Here is a 25,129-nt window from a genome sequence, read left to right on the forward strand (position 1 = left end):
TCAGGGGTCTTCTCTGGTCACCATGCCCTGGGTACATAGGGTACCATTTACTAGAGGCTGACAGGTGGCCAGAGATGCCAATTGGGTATTTTGTTTCAGCATAGCTTTTCTTTTTAGGTAAGGAACACAAGCCATAGGTACCTGATTGGCAGGGACCCATGGCACACTCAGTCAAAGCACATCAGCAGTTCAGAAAAAAAGTGGGGCATACCAAGGCAAGAAAGATTGCACTTTCTCACAATGTTTGTTTGCGAGTCTAATCCAAAGAGTCTAGTTGACTGCAACAGTAGCCGCAGTCTGGTGAGATAGGCAAGTGAACAGCCAAGAGAGCATATGTGAACAATACCATTTTAGGTTCTACACCTTTCTTAGCAGGAACCATCATCAGGAGTGAAACGTGGCGCACAGTAGCCACAGCATTACTACAGACTTTAAACAGACAGGTACAACTATTACTGTTCTCACCAATGCAGATAGTTGATGGAGTAACTCCAGTGATCCTCAATGTGCCAGCAGAATGATGAAAAACACATGCCCACATACAGCCAGGGCAGCTTCATCCCACAGATGTCTGCAGTAATGTGAGCCAGTACAGATGGGTCCATCACAGGCATATTGTTCAAATTCCACCCACTACCAATATAATCCTATAAAATAAAAACACAAGATAACAAAGACCATGTGAGGAATCACATGAAAAACGTACATGCATTGAACTACATTTTAGTATAGTTACTTGCTTTGAATGGTGCTTTACTGAGATTTGTATCGCACCGTGAGCCCTTTCACAATCAGGCCACCCTTTGAGATACAATGTGACTGGACAGTGCTTTATTGACATTGTACTGATCTGTCTTATATGGTTTAGAGGGCGGTCATAATAGAGAGTGTAGGAAGCTGCCTTTCTATGTAGCGTACCAAACCGAGGCTGGTTGTCTGGAGAAAGTTCAGACAACCATTATTGGCTTACGGAGCTTAAATTAAAAATCCCAAATGCTCTTTTGTTGTAGTGTAGACGAGCAGTTTAGGCTAACAAAAAGGTATTGTTAAGCATTTGTTGTACACACACAGAGCCAAGAAGAAACTCAAGTCCAATTTAATATATTACCAGCTATTTTTATATATATTTTTTTAGCACCAAGAACTTTGTACTTGGGTATTTTCCAGTTATCAATTTTTACAGGTAAGCAAAAATATTACAAATGTGCTTTTATGCAGTAATGTTTTCCTATGCATACAGATATTTGCAAACAAACCTCGGGGGTCCCCTTTAGGACTTAAGGTGGTAGGGAGTTAAAAGTCATAGGAAACGCCAGCAGTTCTGGTTTATCTGCCTTAAGAGTGTCAGGATACAGAGGTACTGGACGGGTTGGTGGCCTTGATCCCTACACCGGACCCAAAGGAGGTGTGGGAGGGCACCTAGAAACAGGCTGCAGAGGGGGGCTTTGGGACAACTCTGGGAGCTCCCACCAGGGGGCTCGGTTCATGAGTCCTGGGAGCGTGGGGGCAGTGTGTTCGTGGACCAGTTCGGAGAGCTCGGGTGCAGAGGATTTTGGTTGGCTGGTGCCTGTGCGCCAAAGGCACTCACGGTTCTCGGTTGGACTTGTAAAGGGGGACAAAACAGGAACACTGGGCCACTCTTTGTGCTGGTCTCTGCAATGCCGACCTAGCTTGTCGGATGCTCGGTATTTGTGATGTTGAAGTCCAGTTTGGACTTAAAACAAACGTTGGTTGCTGCAAAGCACCAGATCTTGATACAGTACCTAGGGAATTGGTGCAGGGCATCTCTTGTGGTTCCTGGCGTCTCCATACTTGGTTGAGAGATGGATCTGACCACTGTGAGCATGGTGACCTCTTACTGCGTCACTGCTGCGTCAGTGGACTTGGTGGTCAGCAGAACTGTGAACCAGATGTTCAAGTCGGTGGCTAACAGTTGGTGAAGTGCTGCTGGCCCGCCAAGGCTTTTGGAGGATGCACTGTGTGAGAAGTTGGCCTGATATGCAGTGCTCACTATTCTAGTGATCACTGATCACTATGTATCAGTCCAAACAACCCTTATTGATGATTGGTTGTAAGTCAACCTTATAGACCAGCTATCCTAGTAGCATGGATACGAGCAGTCTAAGGCTAAGACTCTAGAGGGCGTGTTAAGCCAGCTGTTTTACCATCACATTACCCCTTGAACACCCAGTGAAAGGACACCACACAAGTGTTATGAAAATAAACAGTGTATTTATTAGAATCACAACAACCCTGTACTCTTTATGAGGACAGGGTGCTAGGCACACAACAAAACTCTTACGAAAATACTTAAGTTAGCACAGTATATACAAATGCCCGAGGGGCACGAAAAACCATATACTCTAAAAGTGGAATGCGAAATTACTAGCAGGTAAGTACAGTACTAATAGGCTTTGGAATCGTTAGGACTTGACTAGGGAATCGTTAGATTACTTCTAGGAGGCCTAGGGGACTCGGGTGCAGAGTGTGCACTCTCACGCGGGATGCGGGACAAAGTCTATGATAGCTAGTAAAGTTAAAGTTAGTGTTTACGGGCGAACCCGACCTGGTAGGAAGAAAACGACAGTGGATCCTGACCCTTGGATAGTGAGGCTATGCTGGGGCACCGAAATGCCGAAGTTACCTAGCCCATGGGCTGCAGCTGCATAGGTCTCAAAAGACGTCGGGAATCCTCGTCGACGAACCAGGAGCCTGGAAGAAAGATGCTGGCAGGCGACCAGTGAAGAGAGTTCGAGTCGATCCAAGCCTGGATCTTGAAGAGGGATGACACCAGAAAGCAGAGGGGACCAAGTTCGTGACTACTAGCCAGTAGTCAGTGGGCACCAGGAGGGCACCGGATGGTAGTCACCTCGACTAGGTGAGTGGGCGACGCTGGGCTCTGCAGATCTCACGGACCAGGAGGCGTTGTCGGCGACCAGGATGGAGAGGCGAGCTGTCCCACGGTGGATGAAGCTGTCGGTGTCGAAGAACCCAGGATTGGGCAACAAAGCCTTGGCTAATTCAAGCCCACGCGGTGGACTCAAAATGGCGTCTTGAGTGGACCAGGAGGGTCCGGGGTGCTCCTCTTCTGGAAGGGAGCAAGAGCCAGTCTGGAGCAACCAGACCAGCAGCAGTGATGTCGTCGGGCGTCGTTCAGAAGGCCACAAGCCAGCGGGCTAGTAGCCAAACAACGCGGTGAGCAGCAAAAAGCAGAAGGGCCCCACGCCGATCGTGGAGATGCTGGGGGGCTGCTCTTCGGTGCTGGAGCTGCTCAGGGTTGGGGCTTCTCGGACCCCAAAGCACTCGCCAGGAGATTACTCGGCGGGCTTGCTGTGCAGAAGTCGTGCAGTCTTGGCAATAGTCGGTCCCTTGAGGTCTCGTCGCACTCACGGTTCTCAGCTTGGCTGTAGAGGTGAGTAGAGGTCGGAGGTGCCAGGGAAGCCGGGTCTTGTCGAGCTGGGCAGTCTGGTTCCCGAGGAAGGACTTACAGCAGACCGCAGTGTTCTTGCGTTGGTGCCTGCGGATGCAGGGTGACTACTCCTTAGTCACAAGGGAGAATCTTGAAGAAGGAAATCTTGAAGTCCTTTCGCAGAAAGTCGTGTCTTGATTCCAAAGATGATCTGATTTGGAAGGGGGCCAGTTCCTACCTTTATCCTGCAAAAAGGGGCTGGCACGCGACTAAGTCCTGCCCTATGGGTGGGACTAGGAGGGGGGTGGTTACACCCCTCTCCTTTGGCAGGCTTTCCCCAGGCCAGGGGCTGGAGTGCCCCTGGAACTGGTTCCAGCCGGCCTATGCACAGTGAGCACCGGGGTGCCACTTGCAGTCACCTTCCTCTAAAGCCCTGCCTACCTAGGATACACAAAATCCTGTCTGGGACGGTGCTGGCACCGCCCCTGGCAGGAAACCCTTTGTCCTTGCCTCCTGGGCTGGGAGGACTCCCAGCAGCAGGAGGGCAGACTTGTGTCTCGGTGGCAGCATCCATTTTGTGGAGCTAAGGCTCTGTCTGACTTTAACCGGGGTTACAGGTTACATACATGTCGTGTCCCTCTAGAAGGGTGGAATGCTAACCCCGTCGCCAGAATTGGCGAGGGGTTAGTATTCCAATTCGTATGACACCTTACTCGACATGTTTTGATAAAGCGATACCAGAGTTGGCATATAACCGCGAGGATTATAATGCACTTAAGAGTATATGGTATGCGATATCATGGAAACGGCTAAGGGATGGATCCCGAAAGCCGCAGACAGGCTCAGCTCATGCCAGAGCACTATCTCACACGATTCCAAGCACTCTGCCTTCAGGATTGTCAAGGCCTGCCATAGGAGTGACTGATAGGAGATCTGTGTGTCCATTTTTGGTTAGATATAGGTATACTATATCTAAAGCAAAGGGTGATTACACCACCTTGCCCCAGCTGTCGTGCAGCCAGTTGTGTCAGATTTGGATGGCCAGCCAGGGGTGGCATAATACATGCTGCAGCCCCTGGTAGGCCCTGGGTACACCTATGCCCTGGGTACCTAAGGTACACTGTACAGGGACTGATAAGGTGACTCAGTATCCAATTAGATATGTACCTAGGGTACATGGAATCCATTTTACAGAGAGAGCAGTAGGCCTGGGGTCCTGAATAGCAGGGCCCCAGGTCAACTAAGTCAGAAAACCAGCAAAACACCGGGCAAAAAGTTGGGGGCAACCATAGTCAGGGATCTACCTTCCTACACACTGCTGCAGGACGAGTCGGTTCATTGCGATTGTCGGTACAGGAGCAGACAAGGTTTGGCGACAAAGTCCACCACTCGGATAGTTCAATGTTTAGACTATGGCAGGAAAGCACTCCTGCAATTTCACAGGAAAGTACACGACTTAGAAATCCAGCCGCTGGGTTTTAGGACCAACACTGGGCAAGGGTCAGGTAAATGTAGAGCCTGCACCATCAGCGGCACTGGGGCGGTTGGGTGCAGAGGTCAAGTTAAGTCACTGGGGCATGCAAAGAGGTGCTGGATGCAAGTAGGTAACATCAGAGTTGGGGGTAAATGTCCGGGGGTCAGGACCAGCACTTGGAGGGCCTCAAAGCAGCACTGAACACAAAGCCTACGCGGCACAGAGGTGGCGGAGTATAGAATGCAAACACCGCATCGGGTGCCCAAAACAATGGAGATTGAAGATCTTGAACAAAGGCAGCAGGTTCTGACCAGGAGGCTGGATGAAGGGAACCAGTGGCACTGAAGGTAAGCTGGGGTACTGACAAACTTGGGGACAAAGTCTGTCGAGCTTCAAGGCCGGAGGGGCTGCGGGTGCAGAGGAGTGTTTGTACTTTGGAGAAGTATTACCGGAGCCTGTCGTGATTAAGAGATCCTTTGTGTTGAGGCTGCAGGCGTTGTTTTGGAGTCCAGTAGAGGTCATTCTAGGATGGACTCTAGCTCAAACCCACTGGGGAACCTTCTCAGCACAAGTGGGCCACTTGGACTCTGGCCGGAGGCGTTTGGTGCAGAAGTGGGTCATGAGGGCTGGTTGTGCAGTTCAGCAGGGCACTGACTTGTTGGTTTCTTTGTGGACAGGGTGTAGGAAATTGGCTCAGTATATACTATACAAAAGTAAGGTATATCAAGGTAAGGCTTTATCAGAGGACAGTGTTAAGCATTTGTTTGTACACACTCAATCGTACACACAATCAGCAAATGATTTCACACACTCAAAGACTGAACTTTAGACCAATTGTTTTTGTACAAAAATATTATTTTGGTTATTTTATTTTCTAGAACCAAGCAAGCCTGGCACTGGTAAGCAATAAATACTTTACAGTAGTAATGCAGTTCGTAAATATTTTGAATTGCAAATGTATTTTGATTTGATTACAGTAGTGTTACTGATAATGCAATGCTTTTCAGAATACAGTACATATACTTTGTATGGTTTTTTTTGTAAAAATATAGGTAAGTTACTTTTGCGATTACTTTTCTCACACAGTGTACTATACCTGGATACTACATTGGGACATTTCCTGTAAACAGTTAAGTAAATTCGTTTTTGTTAGTGTAGGAAAGTGGGTTTCTGTTGCAGTAACCCCCCACTTTGACTTGATGTGCCCTGGGTCCCTGACAATTAGGTTCCCATGGCCTGTGTTTTGTTCCGAAAACTAACCCAATTGGCATCTCTAGCCACAGGTCAGCCCCTGGTAAACGGTACTACTGGTACCCAGGGCACGGTGACCAGGATAGACCTCTAAGGGCTGCAGCACTTATTGTGCCACCCTTAGAGGCCCTGTACCCTGACACACACACACACACACACACACACTGGCTTTGCAGGCTGCGTGTCTTGGTGCAGAAAAAAGTGAAGAGTCGACATGGCACACATCCCTTGATGTGTGCCCCGCCCACAAACCACTGCCATGGCATACATCAGTCATCCCTCTACCTGGGTGCCCTATGCCAGTGGTGCGGGTACAGGTGCATGAGCCCTGTACCCCTACAGTACCCAGGTCCATTCCTAGGCACTGTAAGTGCAGCGCTGCCATTAAGAGTATATGTTGCTAGGAGTTTCTCATTACAAACTACACAGCACCATAATGGCTACACAGAAGATTGGGAAGTTTGGTATCAAACTTCTCAGCACATTAAATTCACACTGATGCCAGTGTGGGATTTAATGTAAAATGCACCACAGAGGGCATCTTAGAGATGCCCACTGAAACTAACCAACTCCTAGTGACCTGACTGAGTGGCTGCTTAGGCTGCAACCACCAAACATTTTTCTGGACTCCTGGGTCAAGAACTTGCTGCTCTCGGAGGCCTGAAACAATGTACATCCTGGGACGAGGTGCCAAGCCTCCTCCCCCAGGATGGGCAGGGTTCACGAAGGAGAGGCTTCAAAGGCGTGCTGCCTTTGTGAGCCTCTCCAGACCATTGGCTGCTTTCAGCAACTGGTCCCCACTGGTTCTACCCCCCACTTTGGGCAGGAGAACCTACGGCAAAAACAAGTGAGGAAGAGAGGTGTGCCCACCTCTGCGAACTCCACCCCCAAGGTGGGGGAGGCGGGGTGAAGCACAACCTCGAGTCCCTGCCATCTTGAAGATGGGGGGACCCAGGAAACCAGGGACAAGGTCCTGCCCCCCTCCCACTGGAGAGTGGCAGAATAGGGGGTGTACCCACCCCAGGGAAGGGGCCCATTGGCCCCTGCCCTTTACCTACCTGTAACGCCCCTAAATGTACCTTCCTTCCTCAATTCCAGCAACCACAAGCAAAGACGACAAGCAGGACGATAAGCCGTGCGGAGCTAACAAGAAAACGACGCCCACTAACTTGGCCCCAGCCCTTCAGGCTGGTCTCCCCTCGAACCAGCGCCTGCGAGACCCCGGCGTGTCCAGCAGCCAGAAACCTCACAAACCCCGGAGGACCTGCCTTCCTTCACTTTCAAGACTGTTTCTCCCGTGAACACCGGAAGCGTTTAAACTGAAACTTCTGGTGCCAACCAGGAACCGCTAATCCAGCCCCCTCTGCACCCGCCGAACCCGGCCGAGTGGAAAAATACAACGAGGAGGTCCCCCGGCGATCCTGACCCGAGATCCTGCGACTCCTGACCTGCCTCAAGCCTCCAGACGACGCCTGCAGCCTCAACCCAGATGCAACCCCCCCCTACTGCGACCAGAGCGGGTAAGAAAATCCGACGTCCAAAGGCACCCCTGCACCCGACGCCCCAAGGCCTTGTGTGCCCAACCCAGCGGTGCCTAACCAACCCTCAACATCCCAATTTACCCCTCAAAGTGGTGGTTGCTCCTTGAAGATCCTCGGCTCCGAGCCTGCAGTGTTTCTTTGTCCCGGAGAATCTCCATTGATATCAACCTGCCTCAAGCCTCCAGACGACGCCTGCAGCCTCAACCCAGATGCAACCCCCCCTACCGCGACCAGAGCGGTTAAGAAAATCCGACGTCCAAAGGCACCCCTGCACCCGACGCCCCAAGGCCTTGTGTGCCCAACCCAGCGGTGCCTAACCAACCCTCAACATCCCAATTTACCCCTCAAAGTGGTGGTTGCTCCTTGAAGATCCTCGGCTCCGAGCCTGCAGTGTTTCTTTGTCCCGGAGAATCTCCATTGAAATCAACAGGGCACCCCTGCACCCAGCCACCCTAGTGCTGCGGAGGGTACACCTTTGGAGCTACTTTAGTCCCCCTCAACTTGCCCTGAGCTAAACCCTAGGAGCTTTGCTCCCACAGCCCCGTGGCCTGCTTGCCAGCAGCCACCAACCGGAGCCCCCTTATCCTCCATAGGATAACATTGGTCCTCAGCACCCGGCCGCCCTAGTGCCACTGAGGGTGCAACCACAGTGCATCACTGACCCTAGGGGATCCCCAAGTCTAACCCCAGAACCTTAACTCCCACAGTCGTTTACTTACCTGCAACACGATGAGAAAACAACTTACTTACCTGTAACTGTAGTTCTCCAGTATTGGAAGCTTTCATAGATTCACATGCCTGAATCATTCCCCGTCGTCGAGACGGGAGTCTCCGGTACATCAAAAAGCAATGCTTAGCAGTATAGCAAACTCAAAGAGACCTAGGCCCATTTCCCTTTTGCAACCCATAACACTTGTTATGTAAAAAGGATAAAACTTTTCTCTGAACCAATCAAGAGCTCCTCACCCTCTAGAACCCTCCTGAGAGAACCTCTTGCTCCTCAGATTTTTGCGCACTTGTGCATAAAACACTTTCCGTGCTGAATCCAAGGTGAGCCTCTCAGGGGAGGAGGGTGGGTCGCATGAGAATCTATGAAAGCTTCCAATACTGGAGAACTACAGTTACAGGTAAGTAACTTGTTTTCTTACTCCTGTATTGGAGCTTTCATAGATTCACATGCCTGAATCAGAATAGCGAGCAGTGATAGAACAAAGCACTTTTTTTTTCTGTATCCCATCATTATGTAAGACAGTATGAATAACATTATACATATCGAATAATAAAAATGTGCCTTTGTAATCAAGAAAAAGGAAGAAGGGATGTAAAGAGGGCTCACCGTTATTGGATGATATTTATCAGCACCGCTTCTCCCACTGCCACATCTGTCCCTGCAGCCGCATCTAAGCAGTAATGCCTAGTGAAGGTGTGCGTAGATGTCCAGGTTCCTGCCCTGCAGTTGTCCAGGATCGGCACTCCTGCAAATAACGCAGTGGATGTGGACACTGCTCTCGTTGAATGAGCACGAACTTGTGCATTTAGAGGTTTTCCAGCAGCTTGGTGACAGAAAATTGCACTGGAAATCCACCTGGCAATCCCACGTTTTGATAAAGGGAAACCTTTTCTGGATGCGCTGAAAGCGTCGAAAAGCTGTGCTTGCGTATTAGCTATGCGCCAACTGTTTGCCGCTTGAGATGCTACTCTCTTGCCAGAGGCATCTATTAGTTTAGACTCCTTGTCAGGAGGTGGCGCTTCTCCCGTAGATAAAGAGTTTGCTCTCTTGCGAGCGTTTGTGACCACTAGTGAGTCTAGAGGAATTTGTCCCTTAATGTATATTGGGTCTTTTGGAGCTGCCCTATATTTTTTATCAATTCTTGGGTTCAATACCCTAGCCCTCACTGGGTCTTTGAATATCTCTGATGTATGACTGAGAAGGCCTTTTAGCATTGGTAGTGTTCCTGATGTTCTTTGTGCAGTAGGTAGTGTCTCTAATAAGAAGTCCTGTACTAGAGGTTCTGTATGTAGGTCTACCTTATGAAATGTTGCTGCTCTAGTAATGAGTTGTGCAAACCCAGTATTGTCATCAGGAGGTGAAGGTTTTGAGGGATATGACTCAAGGTCGGTATCATTACCTGATCCCACATTATACTCCTCCCATGGGTCTGCCTCCTCTGGGATTGTGTCCTCATCATCCCCAGGGTGTCCCCCCTCCCCTGTGTCACTTTCTCCATCTGTTGTAGGTGTAGATGGACGTGTGGGAGGAATATCTGGCCTATTGTGAGGAATAGGCGGAGATGGTGTGTGAGGTTTGGGAGAAGGGGGAGGAGTTGTATTCGTCCCCATTGTTCTCTTCTTTGGATGAGCCTTGTCGTCCAAATGTTCATGTTTCCTCTTTTTAGGTAGCTCTGTGACTACCTTGCCAGTCTTTGGGTCAATAAACAAAGTCTTTTGTTTAGGATCCGTTCCGTGTTCCTGTGTCGGTACCGCAGTTTTCGGTTCCGAAAGGTGTCTTTTCTTTGAAATGTCCATTTGTATTTTCGGTGCCGAAGTTTTGTTCGGATCCGACTTCTTCGGTATCGAAGATGTCCCTTGTGTCGAGGGTGTTTTCGGCGCCGAAGCGTGCTTCGGTGTCGACATGGACTGCTTCGACTTAGAGCTTTCCTTTACTTGGTGCTTCGGTGTCGATGTGGTTGGTTTATCGGAACCGGAACCACTATGATGGGGGACCGAGTGTTTCGGTTTCTGTTTCGTTGCCGGGCTCGAAGGCGGGGCGTTGGAAACTTTTTTCGGTTGTCTGACCGGGCTCGAGGGCGGGGTCGACACCGTGCGGGGTTTGTTTTTCGGTAAAGGGACGTCGTCACTCACGGTTTGTTGGACGTCGAATTCCTCGACGTCGGACTCGTCCGCTTCTGACCCCGCCTCGTCGGCCTCTTCTTCCTCCTCTTCTGGTTGCTGGTCCTCGAACAGCTCCGGGATTGCTTGTGACTGCATTCTCGATACCTCGTGTCTTCGGGCTCGACGGTTTCTAATCGTCGACTTTGACGAGAATGCTGCACAGGCCTCACAGTCCCTGGATTCGTGTTCAGGGGACAAGCAGAGGTTGCACACTTCGTGTAGGTCCTTGTGTGGGAACTTAGCACCACACGTTGGACATTTTTTGAATGGAGTCCTTTCCATGGACCCCGGGCTGGACTACGTCGAGTTTCTCGTAGTCGTCGTCCTTCGAATCGCGTCGGTATGGGGTGCAGTCGCGTTCGATAACGATACCGTCGATTTGGAAAGGAATACGCGCCGGTTATAACCTTCTTTGTTGAAGTCGGTCCGGAGCGCTTCGATCCTCATCCGAACCCGATGGCGGAAAAAAACAATCTAAGGATGGAGCCGATGCCCATGCGCACTAACACCGAGAGGAGGAGTCACCTATGACGACAAAGACTTCTCCAGAAGAAAAACAAAGTGCAATCATCCGAGCCCAACACCAGATGGCGATCTATTCATAAATGTACCATCTGCAGCCCATATGCCTCGAACAGAAGCGTTTTAAGACTAATGGTTCATTTAAATGAAAGTCAGTTGGAACTTTAGGAATACATTTTGAGTTAGTCCTAAGAATCATCCTGTGTTCTTTAAATTGCAAAATAGGGGCTTGAATTGTGAGAGCCTGTAGTTCTCCTACTCGTCTAGCGGACGTTAGAGCGATGAGAAGCGTCACTTTCCACGGTGACCCTGTTCTCAGGTCAGGTCACCCCCCACGCCACACGGCTCATCCTGTGCGCCCGTGACTCTACCCCACTGCTGCCGCGAGTTCGCCGCTGGTGTGCCCTGCGGTCTGGTGACTGTTTTCTCTGTACTGTGCTGCTAATTCGATTTATCGTCTTGGCACTTGTATTCTGACACTTGTATTCTGTTCTTGGCATTTGTATTCGGTTTCCTTTTTAGTCTTATTTTGCGCCCCTTGCCCTCTGTGCCCCCCCCGCTCCCTGCCGCTGCTCCCCTGTGGCCCGCCCCCTTTTTCCTTCTGTGTCCCGTCCCCTCGCCCATTGGCCACCCCGCTCGCGCCTCCCAGCTGCTCCTCCCTTCCACTTTGCCTCTTATGGAGGACGCCGCGTGGAAGTGCGCAGCGGGCGCGCCGCTGGCACGCCAAAGGCAAGCCCGTCTGCCCCCGTCCGCGCCTGGACCGCGCCCAGCGCCAGAACCCCTGGACCCCGCGCAACGCCAGACTGCACTACGACTCCAGCACCCTCCACGCACTCAACACCGGACGAGACCACCCCTGCTACCGGGCCTTCCCGAAGCACGCCCAAGGACTGCCGGAACTGCAGATTCACCAGCATCCAGCCCAACAAACCACCAACCAGAGAACCCAACCACCTCCGCTGCATCCTCCTCAACACCCGCTCCGCTCGCAAGCACGCCATCAAACTCAGGGACCTCCTAGACTCTACCGCCCCCGACGTCGCCTTCCTGACGGAGACCTGGTTGAACTCCACCCCAGCACCAGACATCGCCATAGCCATCCCACAGGGATACAAGATCTCCCGCAGAGACCGCACAAACGGAGTTGGAGGGGGAATCGCCATCATCCACAAGGACACCCTCAGAATCTCGACCAACACCGACGACACCCTCACCACTGCAGAGCACATGCACTTCCAGATTCACACCAACCCAAACACGACCCTCAGAGTAACACTCGTCTACAGACCACCCGGACCACGACCACAGTTCAACGACACCATCGCCGACCTCATCAGCACCCACGCCCTCGCCTCCACGGGTTACATCCTCCTTGGGGACCTGAACTTCCACCTCGAGAACAACAACAACCCCAACTCCACCGCCCTGAACGACAATCTCACCAACCTCGGACTCAAACAGCTCGTGGCGACACCCACCCACGCCGCTGGACCCACGCTGGACCCCATCTCCTCCACAAGCCCCCACGTCTCCTTCAACTACACCACCGAACCCCACTGGCCGACCACAGATGCGTCCACTTCACCTTCAAGAAACCCACCACCGCACCCAACAGTTGCCACACCGCTGCTGGGGCAAGGTCATCAAGGACCAACTGACTACCACCCTCTCCCTGAGACCACCCGCCAACCCCATCGACCCAGACACCGCCGCTACCAACCTCAAACAGTGGATCAACGACTGCGCCAACCCCAGCTCCAACACCAACGACATTCCACCATCACAGGACCTGTGCGACTCCCTGGCAACCTTCTTTCACCGCAAGATCACCGACATCCACGACAGCATCAACTCAGACACCCCCGCATCCACCGCCGAGACCACCACCCCTGCGACCTCCACCAGCCCCAGTCGCCTGACCGCCTGGTCCACCGTTAGCGACGAAGACACCATCAAAACCATGAACTCCATCCACTCCGGATCCCCATCCGACCCTTGCCCTCACCACGTTTTCAACAAAGCCAGCACAACCATCACGCCTCACCTAAGGAAAACAATCAACATCTCCTTCGAGACAGCAACCTTCCCGGAAAGCTGGAAGCACGCCGAGATCAACGCCCTACTGAAGACACCCAAGGCAGACCCCAAGGACCCGAATGACCTCAAGAACTTCCGGCCGATCTCCCTGCTCCCGGCAAAAGTGACAGAGAAGATAGTCAACAAACGGCTAACCCGCTACATCCTGGACCCTTCCCAATCCGGTTTCCGCAGCAACCACAGCACCGAGACCACCCTCATCGCCGCCACCGACGACATCAGGATCCTGATGGACAAAGGAGAAAAAGCCGCCCTCATCCTCCTGGACCTATCAGCAGCCTTCGACACGGTCTGCCACCGCACCTTATCAGCAGGCCTCTATGACGCCAGAATCTAAGAGAAGGCTTTGGCCTGGACCACATCCTTCCTCTCCGGCGGAACCCAGAGCGTCCGCCTCCCACCCTTCCGTTCAAAAACCACCGAGATCTGTGGCGTCCCACAGGGATCCTCCCTCAGCCCGACGCTGTACAATATCTACATGGCACCACTCGCCCACGTCGCACGACAACAGAACCTCAACACCATCTGCTACGCCGACGACACCCAGCTGATCATATTCCTCACCAAAGACCCCCACACCGCCAAAGCCAACCTCCACAGAGGAATGAAAGCAGTCGCCGACTGGATGAAGGACAGCAGACTGAAGCTGAATTCAGACAAGACAGAGGTCCTCATCCTCGGACCCACCCCATCAGCCTGGGACGACTCCTGGTGGCCCACATCGCTAGGCACAGCCCCGGAACCCACCGACCACGCACGCAACCTGGGGTTCATCCTCGACTCCGCCCTCTCCATGACCAAGCAAGTCAACGCCGTCTCCACGTCCTGCTTCAGCACCCTCCGAATGCTCCGCAGGATCTTCAAATGAATCCCTCCCAACACGAGAAAGACCGTCACCCAGGCCCTCATTGTGAGAAGTTGGCCTGATATGCAGTGCTCACTATTCTAGTGATCACTATGTATCAGTCCAAACAACCCTTATTGATGATTGGTTGTAAGTCAACCTTATAGACCAGCTATCCTAGTAGCATGGATACGAGCAGTCTAAGGCTAAACTCTAGAGGGCGTGTTAAGCCAGCTGTTTTACCATCACATTACCCCTTGAACACCAAGTGAAAGGACACCACACAAGTTGTTATCAAAAATAAAGTATATTTATTTATAACAGGACTACCCTGGCTCTTTATGAGACAGGGAGCTAAGCACACAACAAAACTCTTAAAGAATTACTGAAAGTCGCACAATTTACACAAATGCCCGAGGGGCACGAAAAACCATATACACAAGAAGTGGAATGCAAAGTTACTAGCAGGTAAGTAGTACTTTTCTAGACTGTAGAAACGCTAGGCCTACAATGCTGAACCCTTGGATTAGAAGCAGGAGGCCTAGGGACGCCGTGTGCAGAGTGGGAACTCTCACGCGTAATGCGGGAACAAGTCTATGGATACTAGCAATTTGCAAAGTTACTGTTCTGGGGCGAACCTGACTAGGTGGGTCGAAAACAAGAGTGGATCCGAACACTTAGGGTGTTGGACTATGCTGGAGCACCGGAGTACTCAGTTTACCTAGCCCAGGGGCTGCGGCTGCATAGGGTTCAAGTTGCGTCGGAAACCCTCGTTGAAGAACCAGCAGCCTGAAGAAAGAAGTTGCTGGCAGGCGGCCAGTGAAGGAGTTCGTGGTGATCCAAGCCTGGATCAGGGAAGAATAAGACCTGTAAGCAGAGGGGACCAAGTTCTGAATCACTAGCCAGTGATTTAGGTGGGCACCAGGATGGCACCGGACGAAGTCACCGCGACCAGGTGAGTGGGCGCTGCTGGGCTCTGCAGTCTCTCGGACCAGGAGGCGTTGTCGGCGACCAGGATGGAGGTGCGAGCTGTCCCACGAAGGTCTCTGCTGTCGACGTCGCTGGACCCAGGATTGGGGCAACAAGTCTTGGCAAATGCAAGCCCACGCGGTGGACTTAAAATGGAGTCTGGAGTGGACCAGGAGGGTCCAGGGTGCTCCTCTTTTGGAGGGGAGCAAGGGCTAGTCTGGAGCAACCAAACCAGCGGTGTTTGTCGTCGTGAAGCGTCGTAAAAGGGCCACTAGCCAACGGGCAAGTGACCTGGACAACGCGGTGAGCAGCAAAGAGCAGAAGGGCCCCACGCAGATCTCGTGGATGCAGGGGGGCTGGACTTCGGTGCTGGAGCTGCTCAGGGTCGGGGCTTCTCTTACCCCAAAGCACTCAGTCGAGGGTCACTCGGTGGTCGTGCTGGACAAGCGTCGTGCAGTCTTCAAAGATGGCCGGTCCCTCGAGGTCTCGTCACACCCACGGATCACAGCTGGGCTGATGATGCAGGTTGAGGTCAGAGGTGCCAGGGAAGCCGGTTCTCGTCGTGCTGGGCAGTCTTGATCCGGAGGAGAGACTTACAGCAGACCGCGATGCTTGGTTGGTGCCTGCTGCTGCAGGGTGACTACTCCTTAGTCACAAGGGAGAAATCTTAGGAAGAGTCTTGAGTTCCTCTCGTAGAAAGTCGGTTCAGGATTCAAAAATTGATCTAATTTGGAAGGGGGCCAGTTCCTACCTTTATCCTGCAAAAAGGGGCTGGCACGCGACTAAGTCCTGCCCTATGGGTGGGACTAGGAGGGGGGTGGTTACACCCCTCTCCTTTGGCGGGCTTTCTCCAGATCAGGGGCTGGAGTGCCCCTGGAACTGGTTCCAGCCGGCCTATGCACAGTGAGCACCGGGGTGCCACTTGCAGTCACCTTCCTCTAAAGCCCTGCCTACCTAGGATACACAAAATCCTGTCTGGGACGGTGCTGGCACCGCCCCTGGCAGGAAACCCTTTGTCCTTGCCTCCTGTGCTGGGAGGACTCCCAGCAGCAGGAGGGCAGACTTGTGTCTCGGTGGCAGCATCCATCTTGTGGAGCTGAGGCTATGTCTGACTTTAACCGGGGTTACAGGTTACCAACATGTCGTGTCCCTCTAGAAGGGTGGAATGCTAACCCCGTCGCCAGAATTGGCGAGGGATTAGTATTCCAATTCGTATGACACCTTACTCGACATGTTTTGATAAAGCGATACCAGAGTTGGCATATAACCGCGAGGATTATAATGCACTTAAGAGTATATGGTATGCGTTATCATGGAACAGCTATTAGGACTTGGTTCCGCAAGCTGCAAACGGGCTCAGCTCATGCCAGAGCACCATTTCACATTATTCCAAGCACTCTGCCTTCAGGATTGTTAAGGCCTGCCATAGGAGTGACTGATAGGAATATATGTGTCCATTTTAGGGTTAGATATAGGAATACTATATCTAAAGCAAAGGGTGATTACACCACCTTGCCCCAGCTGTCATGCAGCCAGTTGTGTCAGATTTGGATGGCCAGCCAGGGGTGGCATAATACATGCTGCAGCCCCTGGTAGGCCCTGGGTACACCTATGCCCTGGGCACCTACGGTACACTGTACAGGGACTGATAAGGTGACTCAGTATCCAATTAGATATCTACCTAAGGTACATGAAATCCATTTTACAGAGAGAGCAGTAGGCCTGGGGTCCTGAATAGCAGGGCCCCAGGTCAACTAAGTCAGAAAACCAGCAAAACACCAGGCAAAAAGTTGGGGGCAACCATAGTCAGGGATCTACCTTTCTACACTCATCACCAGCAGACTAGACTACGGGAATGCCCTCTACTCAGGCACAACAACCAAGCTCCTTAGAGGACTACAATGAATCCAGAACGCCTCGGCACGACTCATCCTCGACATCCCCCGACGCAGCCACATCACACCCCACCTGAGAGGCCTACACTGGCTCCCTGTCAACAAGAGGATCACCTTCAAACTCCTCATCCACGCACACAAAGCACTACACAACACCGGACCTACATACCTCAATGACTGACTCAGCTTCCACACCCACACCCGCAGCCTCCGCTCTGGCAACCTCGCCCTTGCCACAGTCCCTCATTTCCGGAAAACCATCGCCTGCGGCAGATCCTTCTCCTACCTCGCCGCCAAGACCTGGAACGCTCGCTCTACCAGCCTACAAAAGACCCAGGACCTGCTGGCCCTCAGAAGTTTTGTTGGTACTATCCGCTCTAGCTTTTGACAGGATGTTTTTACACTCTTCTGAGATATTTAGATGCTGAAATTCACAGTGCTCAGGAGAAAGGCCGCTAAGCGCCAGGATCTCGGGTCTGGATGGAGCACTTGTCCCTGGGACATTGTCAGAAGTGATGGAATTGGTTGGAGACTAACTGGATGGGCCTTCGACAGTAGCAGGAGTTCTGTGAACCAATGTTGTCTGGGCCACCATGGGGCTATCAGGATCAGCCTGCACGGTTCTTTCTTGATCTTCACAAGCACTCGCGGCAGGAGAGGAATCTGAGGAAAACCGTAGGCAAATACGCCGGACCATGCCATCGAAAACGCATTCCCCCCAAGATCCCCTCTGGGGAAGCCAGCTTGCAAAGAACCGGCATTTCTTGTTCTCTCTTGTGGCGAAGAGGTAAAATTGTAAATTGATACTTGTATAGCGCACTACTCACTTGCAAGGATCTCAAGGCGCTTGTACGAATACCACTGTGGAACCCATCCTGGCTTTCCCTGTGAGGTGTCCACTCCTGGGCACCCCCAAGGTGGAGGCCAGGCATCCTTAGCATTGTGGGGGCCGTTGTGGAGATTAAGCAAGCTATTGCCCAGAGTTGCAGAGGGGGACTCCATGATTGGAATAGGCACCGAGGCGAGAATTATCAGGTCCGTGGAATTTTTGAGCCCAAGACCCGCCGAGGCGGGGAATTGAACCCTGGTCCCGGGCTAGACCTCTGCATCAGGGTCTGCCGCTCTAACCATTGAGCCAGAAGAAGAGGTCTACTGTTGGTTTTCCTAATCTTCGCAAAATGTTTTTTAGGATCCCCTGGTCCAGCTCCCACTCTTGGCAGGACGACTTGAGCCTGCTGAGTGTCCGCTTTGATGTTTTGATCCCCTGGGAGATGTTCCGCTGTCCAGGATATCCCTTGCTGTAGCGCCCATTCCCATATTCTCTGGGATTCTTGAGAAAAGGGAGAGAGATCTTGTTCCTCCTTGGTTTTTTAAGTAGTGCATCGCAGTTGTGTTGTCCGTTCTTATCAACACAGACGAACCTCTTATCCTTGGCAGGAAAGCTTGTAATGCGAAGCGTATTGCCCTGAGCTCCAGCAAGTTTATGTGCAATTGCTGTTCGTGCAACTTCCAAAGTCCGCTGACTTGAAGGTCTTAAAGAAATGCTCCCCATCCTTTTAGGGACACAACTGTAGTCACTACCAATGGAGCTGGTATTGTAAGAAAAGAAAGACCTTGAGAGACATTTTGTTCTTGTGTCCACCATGTCGCTGCTTGAACCATGACTGGTGTTACTTGGACTACGTCTTCGAAGGATCCCTCCGCTTGACGCCATTGTAGATCAAGCTGTTCTTGCAACGGGCACATTCTTAACATGCAGTGAGGAACGAGGGGAATGCAAGATGACATTATTCCCAGTATTGACTTGTACCTGCCTACTGAAAGACACTTTCTTTTTATAAAGTCTTGGAAGAGAAACATGATCTTCAGCTGTCTTTCTTTGGAGGGAAACACCTTGTTTCTCTCCGTATCAAGTATTGCTCCCAAAAAAGTGATCAGTTTCGTTGGTCAAAGGGATGACTTTTCCTCGTGTAGAGTCAAACCTAGTTTGGCAAACAAGTCTTTGTTGACGCTCGGGCTAGTGATTCTGATGGTGCCTTGACTAACCAGTCGTCGAGGTAAGGAAATATTTGATGTTTTTGTTTCCTTAAAACAGCCGCCACTGGAGCAAGGCATTTTGAGAACACTCTTGGCGCTGACTTCAGGCCGAATGGCAGTACCTTGAATTGGTAATGTTCTCCGGCTACCATGAACCGAAGGTACTGCCTGTGTGAAAGATGGATGGGGACGTGAAAGTACGCATCATGTGGTCTAAAGTGGTCATATGATCTCCTGAGTTCAATAGTAAAAGGATGTCCTAAAGAGAAACCATCCTGAAAGACTGCTTTTTGAGATAGGTGTTTAGGGATCGGAGATCCAGAATAGGACGCCAATGGAGGATGTTCTTCTTGACTAGAAAAAAATCTGGAGTAAAACCTCTTTCCTTTTTGGGAGTTCGGCACCGGTTTTATTGCTCCCTTACGGAGCATTGTCCGAATCTCCTTCCGGATTTGATGCAAATGATTGACTTTCTGATGCACCAGTGGTGTACAAGGAGTTGTCTGTAAAAATTCTAGAGTGTGGCCGAATTGAATAATGTTGAGGACCCATTGGTCCGTAATTATTTCTTGCCAATTTTAAAAATAATGAGCAATTTTTCCGCCCAGGGGAACATGCGATCTCAGTAAAGTCGGTGTAGCCGGAACTCAAAGGTTGTCAATTTCATTGGGTGTTGTCTTTCCCCTGACGACCTCCTTTGCCTCTCGGAGTTGATTTTGTATAACCTCCTGATTGTTGCTGTGTATACTGCTGACGGTAGGGTTGAGATGAGGTGGAGTAAGAGTAATATCTTCCTTGCTGATATCCTCCTCTGTAAGATAATTGTCCCCTCCCCTTAGAGCTTCGAAAAGGAACCTTCCTGTACTGCAGAGTTCCTAACGCTTTAGCAGTATCAGTATCTGTTTTGATACTCTGTTGTGTGTCATCGACATGCTTGCCAAATAAATCTTCGTTGAAGGGAAGGTCTAAGATCTTATTCTAGACCTCTGGTCTAAAAGCCGTTGCTCTTAACCAACCTTGTCAGAGCAGCACCGCTGCTCTTCTCAGAGACCTAAATGCCGTAGTCGCTATATCCATAGCGCAATCTTCTGCCGAAGTCCTTTTCCCCCCTCCTGAAGAATATTCCTGGCCTCTTGTCTCTCTGGTTCTGGTACACGGTCAATATATGGCGAAAGGTCACACCGCATTTGTCTGTCATATCTCCCCAGAATGGCCAGGGCATTTGCAGTTTTCACTAGTAGAGAGGACATTGAGGAATGAAAATGCTACTTACCAGTATGCATCTGTTCTTGGCATGAAGAGCTGCAGAGTTACACACTATACATAGATGGCCACCTAGTGTAGGGCCCGGATGTTTGCAGATTGTTTTGTTGTATAAAAGTCTTTGGAAGTCACGGGATAGGCGACTCCTCCTTTGGATGATACTGCGCATGGGCATCGGCTCCATCCCCAGATTGTTTTTCGCCATTAGGGAAGTAATGGAGCTGTACAAGAGGTAGTGATGTCCATGTGATTTGTATCTAATTAAGATAATACTAGAACAGATAAAGGTAGCCGGGGAGGCGGGTGGGCGTGTGTAACTCTGCAGTTCTACATGCCAAGAACAGATGCATCAAGGCATATGAGCTGCAGATTACACACAGTGCATAGATTGTATAGCAGTACCCACCTTTAGCGGCGACCACCAGTATCTGTTGCAGTTGTTTGAAACAGAGTTTTTAGTACAGCCTGGCCCACAGTGCCTTGTTGTTTAGTTTGCACATCTACACAGTAATGCTTTGTGAATGTGTGCGGTGTAGAGCATGTGGCTGCTATGCATATATCATGCAGGGGAATGTTCCCTAAGAATGCCATTGAAGCCCCTATCTTCCTTGTAGAATGGGCTTTTGGAGGAATTGTTAATGTACGTTTGGCTTTGTGGTAGCATATCTGTATGCATTTAACAATCCACCTAGCGATCCCTTTTTAGGTTTCGCTGGAGGGCGGAGCTCTTAGCTCCGCCTCCAGAGAAATCTGTAGTCTTCAGTAAGGGACTCTTGGAATACGCCCTCTGTTTCATTGGCTAGCTCCATAAATGGAGGCTAGCCATTGTAACAGAGATCTGTCCGTCAAGGCCGGACCAGATTCGGGGGCGTTCCCGCGATTTTTTTCCCTGGGCGTTCCCTCTGTGTAGTAATGCAGCGGTGGGCGGAGTTTCGTTTTTTATTTTTTAAGAAGTACAGGTCAGTGCTTTGTTTTTCTAGCCTTCCTGCCCCCCCTTCCACCTGTCCTTGTGCCCGTTCCCACCCCCTCCCGCTGTCCGTGTCCCACTGGAAGTCCATGGGCGTGCCTTGCCGTTCCCGCCCCCCCTCGCCCACCCGGCATCTGGACCGTTTTGTGGCGGACTTGTGGGCCGATCGAGTGCCCACCTCGATTGATGGTTATCTTTAAAGAGCCGGTGCCCACCCGGCATTTGCCCGTAAAAATCAGCCCCCGCCTGCCTACCTAAGGAGAAGGGCCGCTGCGCTGCCCGCAGCGACCCGGAAGTGGTTGGCCGGCCGGCCGGCCAATCCCAGCGCGGCCGGCCGGAAGTGCCCGCCCCCGCAGCCCGGGGGGAAGAAAGAAGAAGCATGGCGGCCGGTTTGCAGGGCTCCTGTGATGCGAGGGAGCCCTGCTGCATCTAGGAGAGCCCAGGAGGAGAGGAACCCCGCCCGCGGCCCCAAAGCGACCGCCGGAGGAGTGCTGCAGGGAGCAAGGCTCCCGTGTGAGGAGGAGAGCCCCGCCCGCCAGAAGACAGTCGGTGAGTGGGAGTTCCATTTGTACCGTTCTTGGATGTGTGAATCACATCGCAGCCGGTGCGTCATAAATTCCAACTTCGATACCTAATCTGATGCCGTATTTACCTACAGCAGCTATAGCTTCAAACGTATTATAACATACCCATCTACAGTAGTTGTGCTGGCTACTCTTCTATCTGCGGCTTGTGCTGATACAAGAATAACTTGGAAAATCTCCTTGCCTTTGATTATGAATTCCATCTTTGCCACCTTAGCTTTGGCATTCTCGACTATTGATGTGCCCTAACTTTCAGAATGAAACGAACACAGCAAAACGTAAGAAAAGTGATCATGCTACTGGTCCTTATGAAGTTGCCTATTGCCAGCTTTTTGCTTTTCATCCCTTTTAAGATTTTGTTAATATTTGTGCCAAGCTGCATAGTCGAATCTGGCCCATCAGAATTGATGTCCCCTGGTATTCAATGCTTGCGAGGAAGGTAACTCCTCAGTGTTTCAATGCTTATGTATTCTTTTTGGAAAAATGGGAATATGGCAAAACAAATGTTTGAACAATTTCTGATATTTATTTGCACCAACAGATATATGTATGTATGTGCGACCAGTTTTCGGCACCAAATATCTTTTAGGGGGAAAGTTGATCAGTCTCTGCTGTTTGCTATGCTTTGCATTGCATGAGAGCCAGCACAAACCTTTAGTAAACCTGGGCGTAAGAATGTACCATCACTGTTGTCCAGTCACCATGAGCCGAAGAGACTGATTTTACAGCCCCGAGGAGAGCTAATGGATGTTCAGTGCATCAGCTTTGCCCATTTCCACTTAGCCACCCCTTCAGAGCCTCATCAAATAAGCAGGCTGTAACAGTCCGAAATGAAACAAACTCACCTCCCTGGACCCTCCCTGAACTGACTAGCTGAGGGATCTCTTTTCTGGCAGGACACCTTTAGGAGTGTAACCTAAGGTGAAGCCCACACCTATCCTGTAGCCATGATCCACTACAAGCATTCTGTGGCAATGGGACTGCCAATAAAAGGCAACGGTCACCACTGCCGACTGAGGAGAGAAACCAGCCCTGGCAATTCCACTCGATCGTCCGAGGGAATGGAGGGGTGGCGCCGAGAAGCTCTAGTGGCAAGGCACCGCTGTTGCTTCAATTTTGTTACATGGAGTACAACTGGCCCCCACTGCTGCAAAACCAGCCCCCACCCCTCCAGCCCACCGAGGAAAAGCCCAGTGCCTGCTATGGCCAGTCCAGCCCTGAAGGTCACAGAAACCTCAGTGATGGAGAGGACAGAGCTGCCGACTTTCGAATTGTGGAACCAGTTTAGCATCCAAGACTGAGATCAACGTCCTGATTCTGGGCAAATCGCTTAATCTCCATGTGCCATAAAGAAGTGTAATATAATCTGGTGCACATGTAAAGCGCTCTAAGGCCATTGGGCCAAGTTCACATTATATAAAACTGCCAGAAAAAGGGAGCAGTGGGTCTCAGTTGCTGACTTTGTGGGGCCTGAGAGAGCCCCCATGCATTGAGGGGGCTACTGTTACGCCACTGCCTGAAGCCTATAGGTGTGGCAGTCCACTAGTGGCATGCAAGTTTCTGTCTCTGGATACACTTTGTGCACCATATACAAGGGACTTATTGGCAAGTTAAATATACCAATTCGGAATAGGCTATTCAACCATGTTTAAAGAGGGACACAGGCCTTCTCCACCTGGTTAGCAGGGGGAAAGTGTGCAGAGTTCTAAAGGATTTAAAAATATTGGATCAATCTCAAGGTACACAATCTGGGGTGACCATGCAGAAATGGTGGCGTTCCAGTACAAAAGCTATGCTTGACATCAAGCACACAGCCATGCAATTTGGTTGTTGCACTGGTGTGTGAAAAATTTGTAAATCTGCTCACATTCAGTGGCATATTTACAAGATATTGACACAGCGCGGTGCTGCAAGATAACACAGCGCGGTGCTGCAAGCTATCTTGCAGCACCGAGCTGCATCATTAGGAAAGCGCAGGGATGCATTGTATTTACAACAATATGATGCATCCCTGTGCTTTCCGCCGGCCCACAATAGGCTGCCTATCGCCAAAGCAGGCACCCTTGTGCCATGGTGCACGGGTGCCTGCATTGCAGGGATGATTGTTTTTGTGTACGAAGGGACACCTTGCACAAAAACAATTATTGATGGCATTCCCCCCCTATGTTTGCTGAGAATGCAGCACACAGAGGAAAAAACGAGGAGAAATAAATGTATTTGTTCTCGTTGCGCTACTTTTATGCCTCCCTTGGGGAGGCATTAGAATATGACGCATTCCAAGGTTTACAAAACCTTGTAAATCTGGGAATGCATCAGAATCTTTAGGTGTTGTGCGGGCACACCCACAGCAATACCAATGGAGCGCCCCTTTCACCCAGAGTAATGTGTGAAATTGGGCCATATTTAAAAGGCCATGAAAAGCCACACGGTGTGGCTTCTGAAATATGCTCCAGTGGTGAAAGAATGCTTGTAAATATGAACCTCAATGTGTTGCACCATATACCTTCCAAACACAGACCTTGCCTGGTCATTTGTTCACCTTCATTGACAGCCATACACACACACTTTTTGGGTTTCGCCTGCCGAAGGCTGCGCTCTGCGCAGCTTTTCAGCGCAGGTGAAATCCTTTGTTGACAATAAGGACTTCTGGAACGTCCCCCGGCTCTCATTGGCTAGCTCCATAAATGGAGGCTAGCCATTGAGTGCCGGATCTGTCCATCAAGGCCGGACCAGATTCGGGGGCGTTCCTGAGATTTTTTCCCTGGGCGGAGTTACGTTTTTTCCCGTTCCCTCCCCTTCCACTGAAAGTGTCCATTCCCGCCCCCTCCGTGTGCCTTTCCGCCCCCCCTCGCTGTCCTGTGCACGTTTCCCGCCGTCCGTGTCCTCTCCCGCCCCCTCCCGCCGTCCGTGTCCTCTCCCGCCTAAGCTGTTCCACGACGCGATCAGGTAAGCAGCATTTAATTTTTATTAGAAATGTGCTTTCAGTTTGTAAGTCTTCCTTTCCTTCCTTGTTTCTCCCGCCCCCTCCCGCCGTCCGTGTCCTCTCCCGCCCCCTCCCGCCCTCCGTGTCCTCTCCCGCCCCCCTCCCGCCTAAGCTGTTCCACGACGCGATCAGGTAAGCAGCATTTATTTTTTATTAGAAATGTGCTTTCAGTTTGTAAGTCTTCCTTTCCTTCCTTGTTTTACTGTTTTCTTCCGTGTGTGCTCTTCGTTTTGTCTTCTTCACTTCAAAATGGCCTCTTGTGTTTTTCTCTCTTACTCGCTCTCTGCCTCAGAAACACATACTCCTATAAAATACTAAACCGGCACATAAGTGACGATCGCTCTGTGGTCTCGAGAGAGGCCAGGGGCTGGATGTGCATGAAATCTGATTCCCTTTATAGC

The 25,129-nt window shown here is 51.0% G+C and overlaps 1 protein-coding gene across 2 annotated transcripts in view; it reads right to left on the bottom strand.

The window, feature by feature from the left end:
* KDM5B (lysine demethylase 5B) overlaps positions 1–25,129 on the bottom strand; it is an 877,335-nt gene that overhangs the window by 552,264 nt on the left and 299,942 nt on the right. For both annotated transcript variants that reach the window (XM_078644101.1, XM_078644102.1), the window contains one exon: positions 466–647. In XM_078644101.1, coding sequence (XP_078500227.1) covers positions 466–647 — 182 coding nt within the window. The remainder of the gene's footprint in view (positions 1–465; positions 648–25,129) is intronic.

Source organism: Lissotriton helveticus, chromosome 5_1 (assembly GCF_964261635.1).
Source record: "Lissotriton helveticus chromosome 5_1, aLisHel1.1, whole genome shotgun sequence".
NCBI lineage: Eukaryota > Metazoa > Chordata > Amphibia > Caudata > Salamandridae > Lissotriton > Lissotriton helveticus.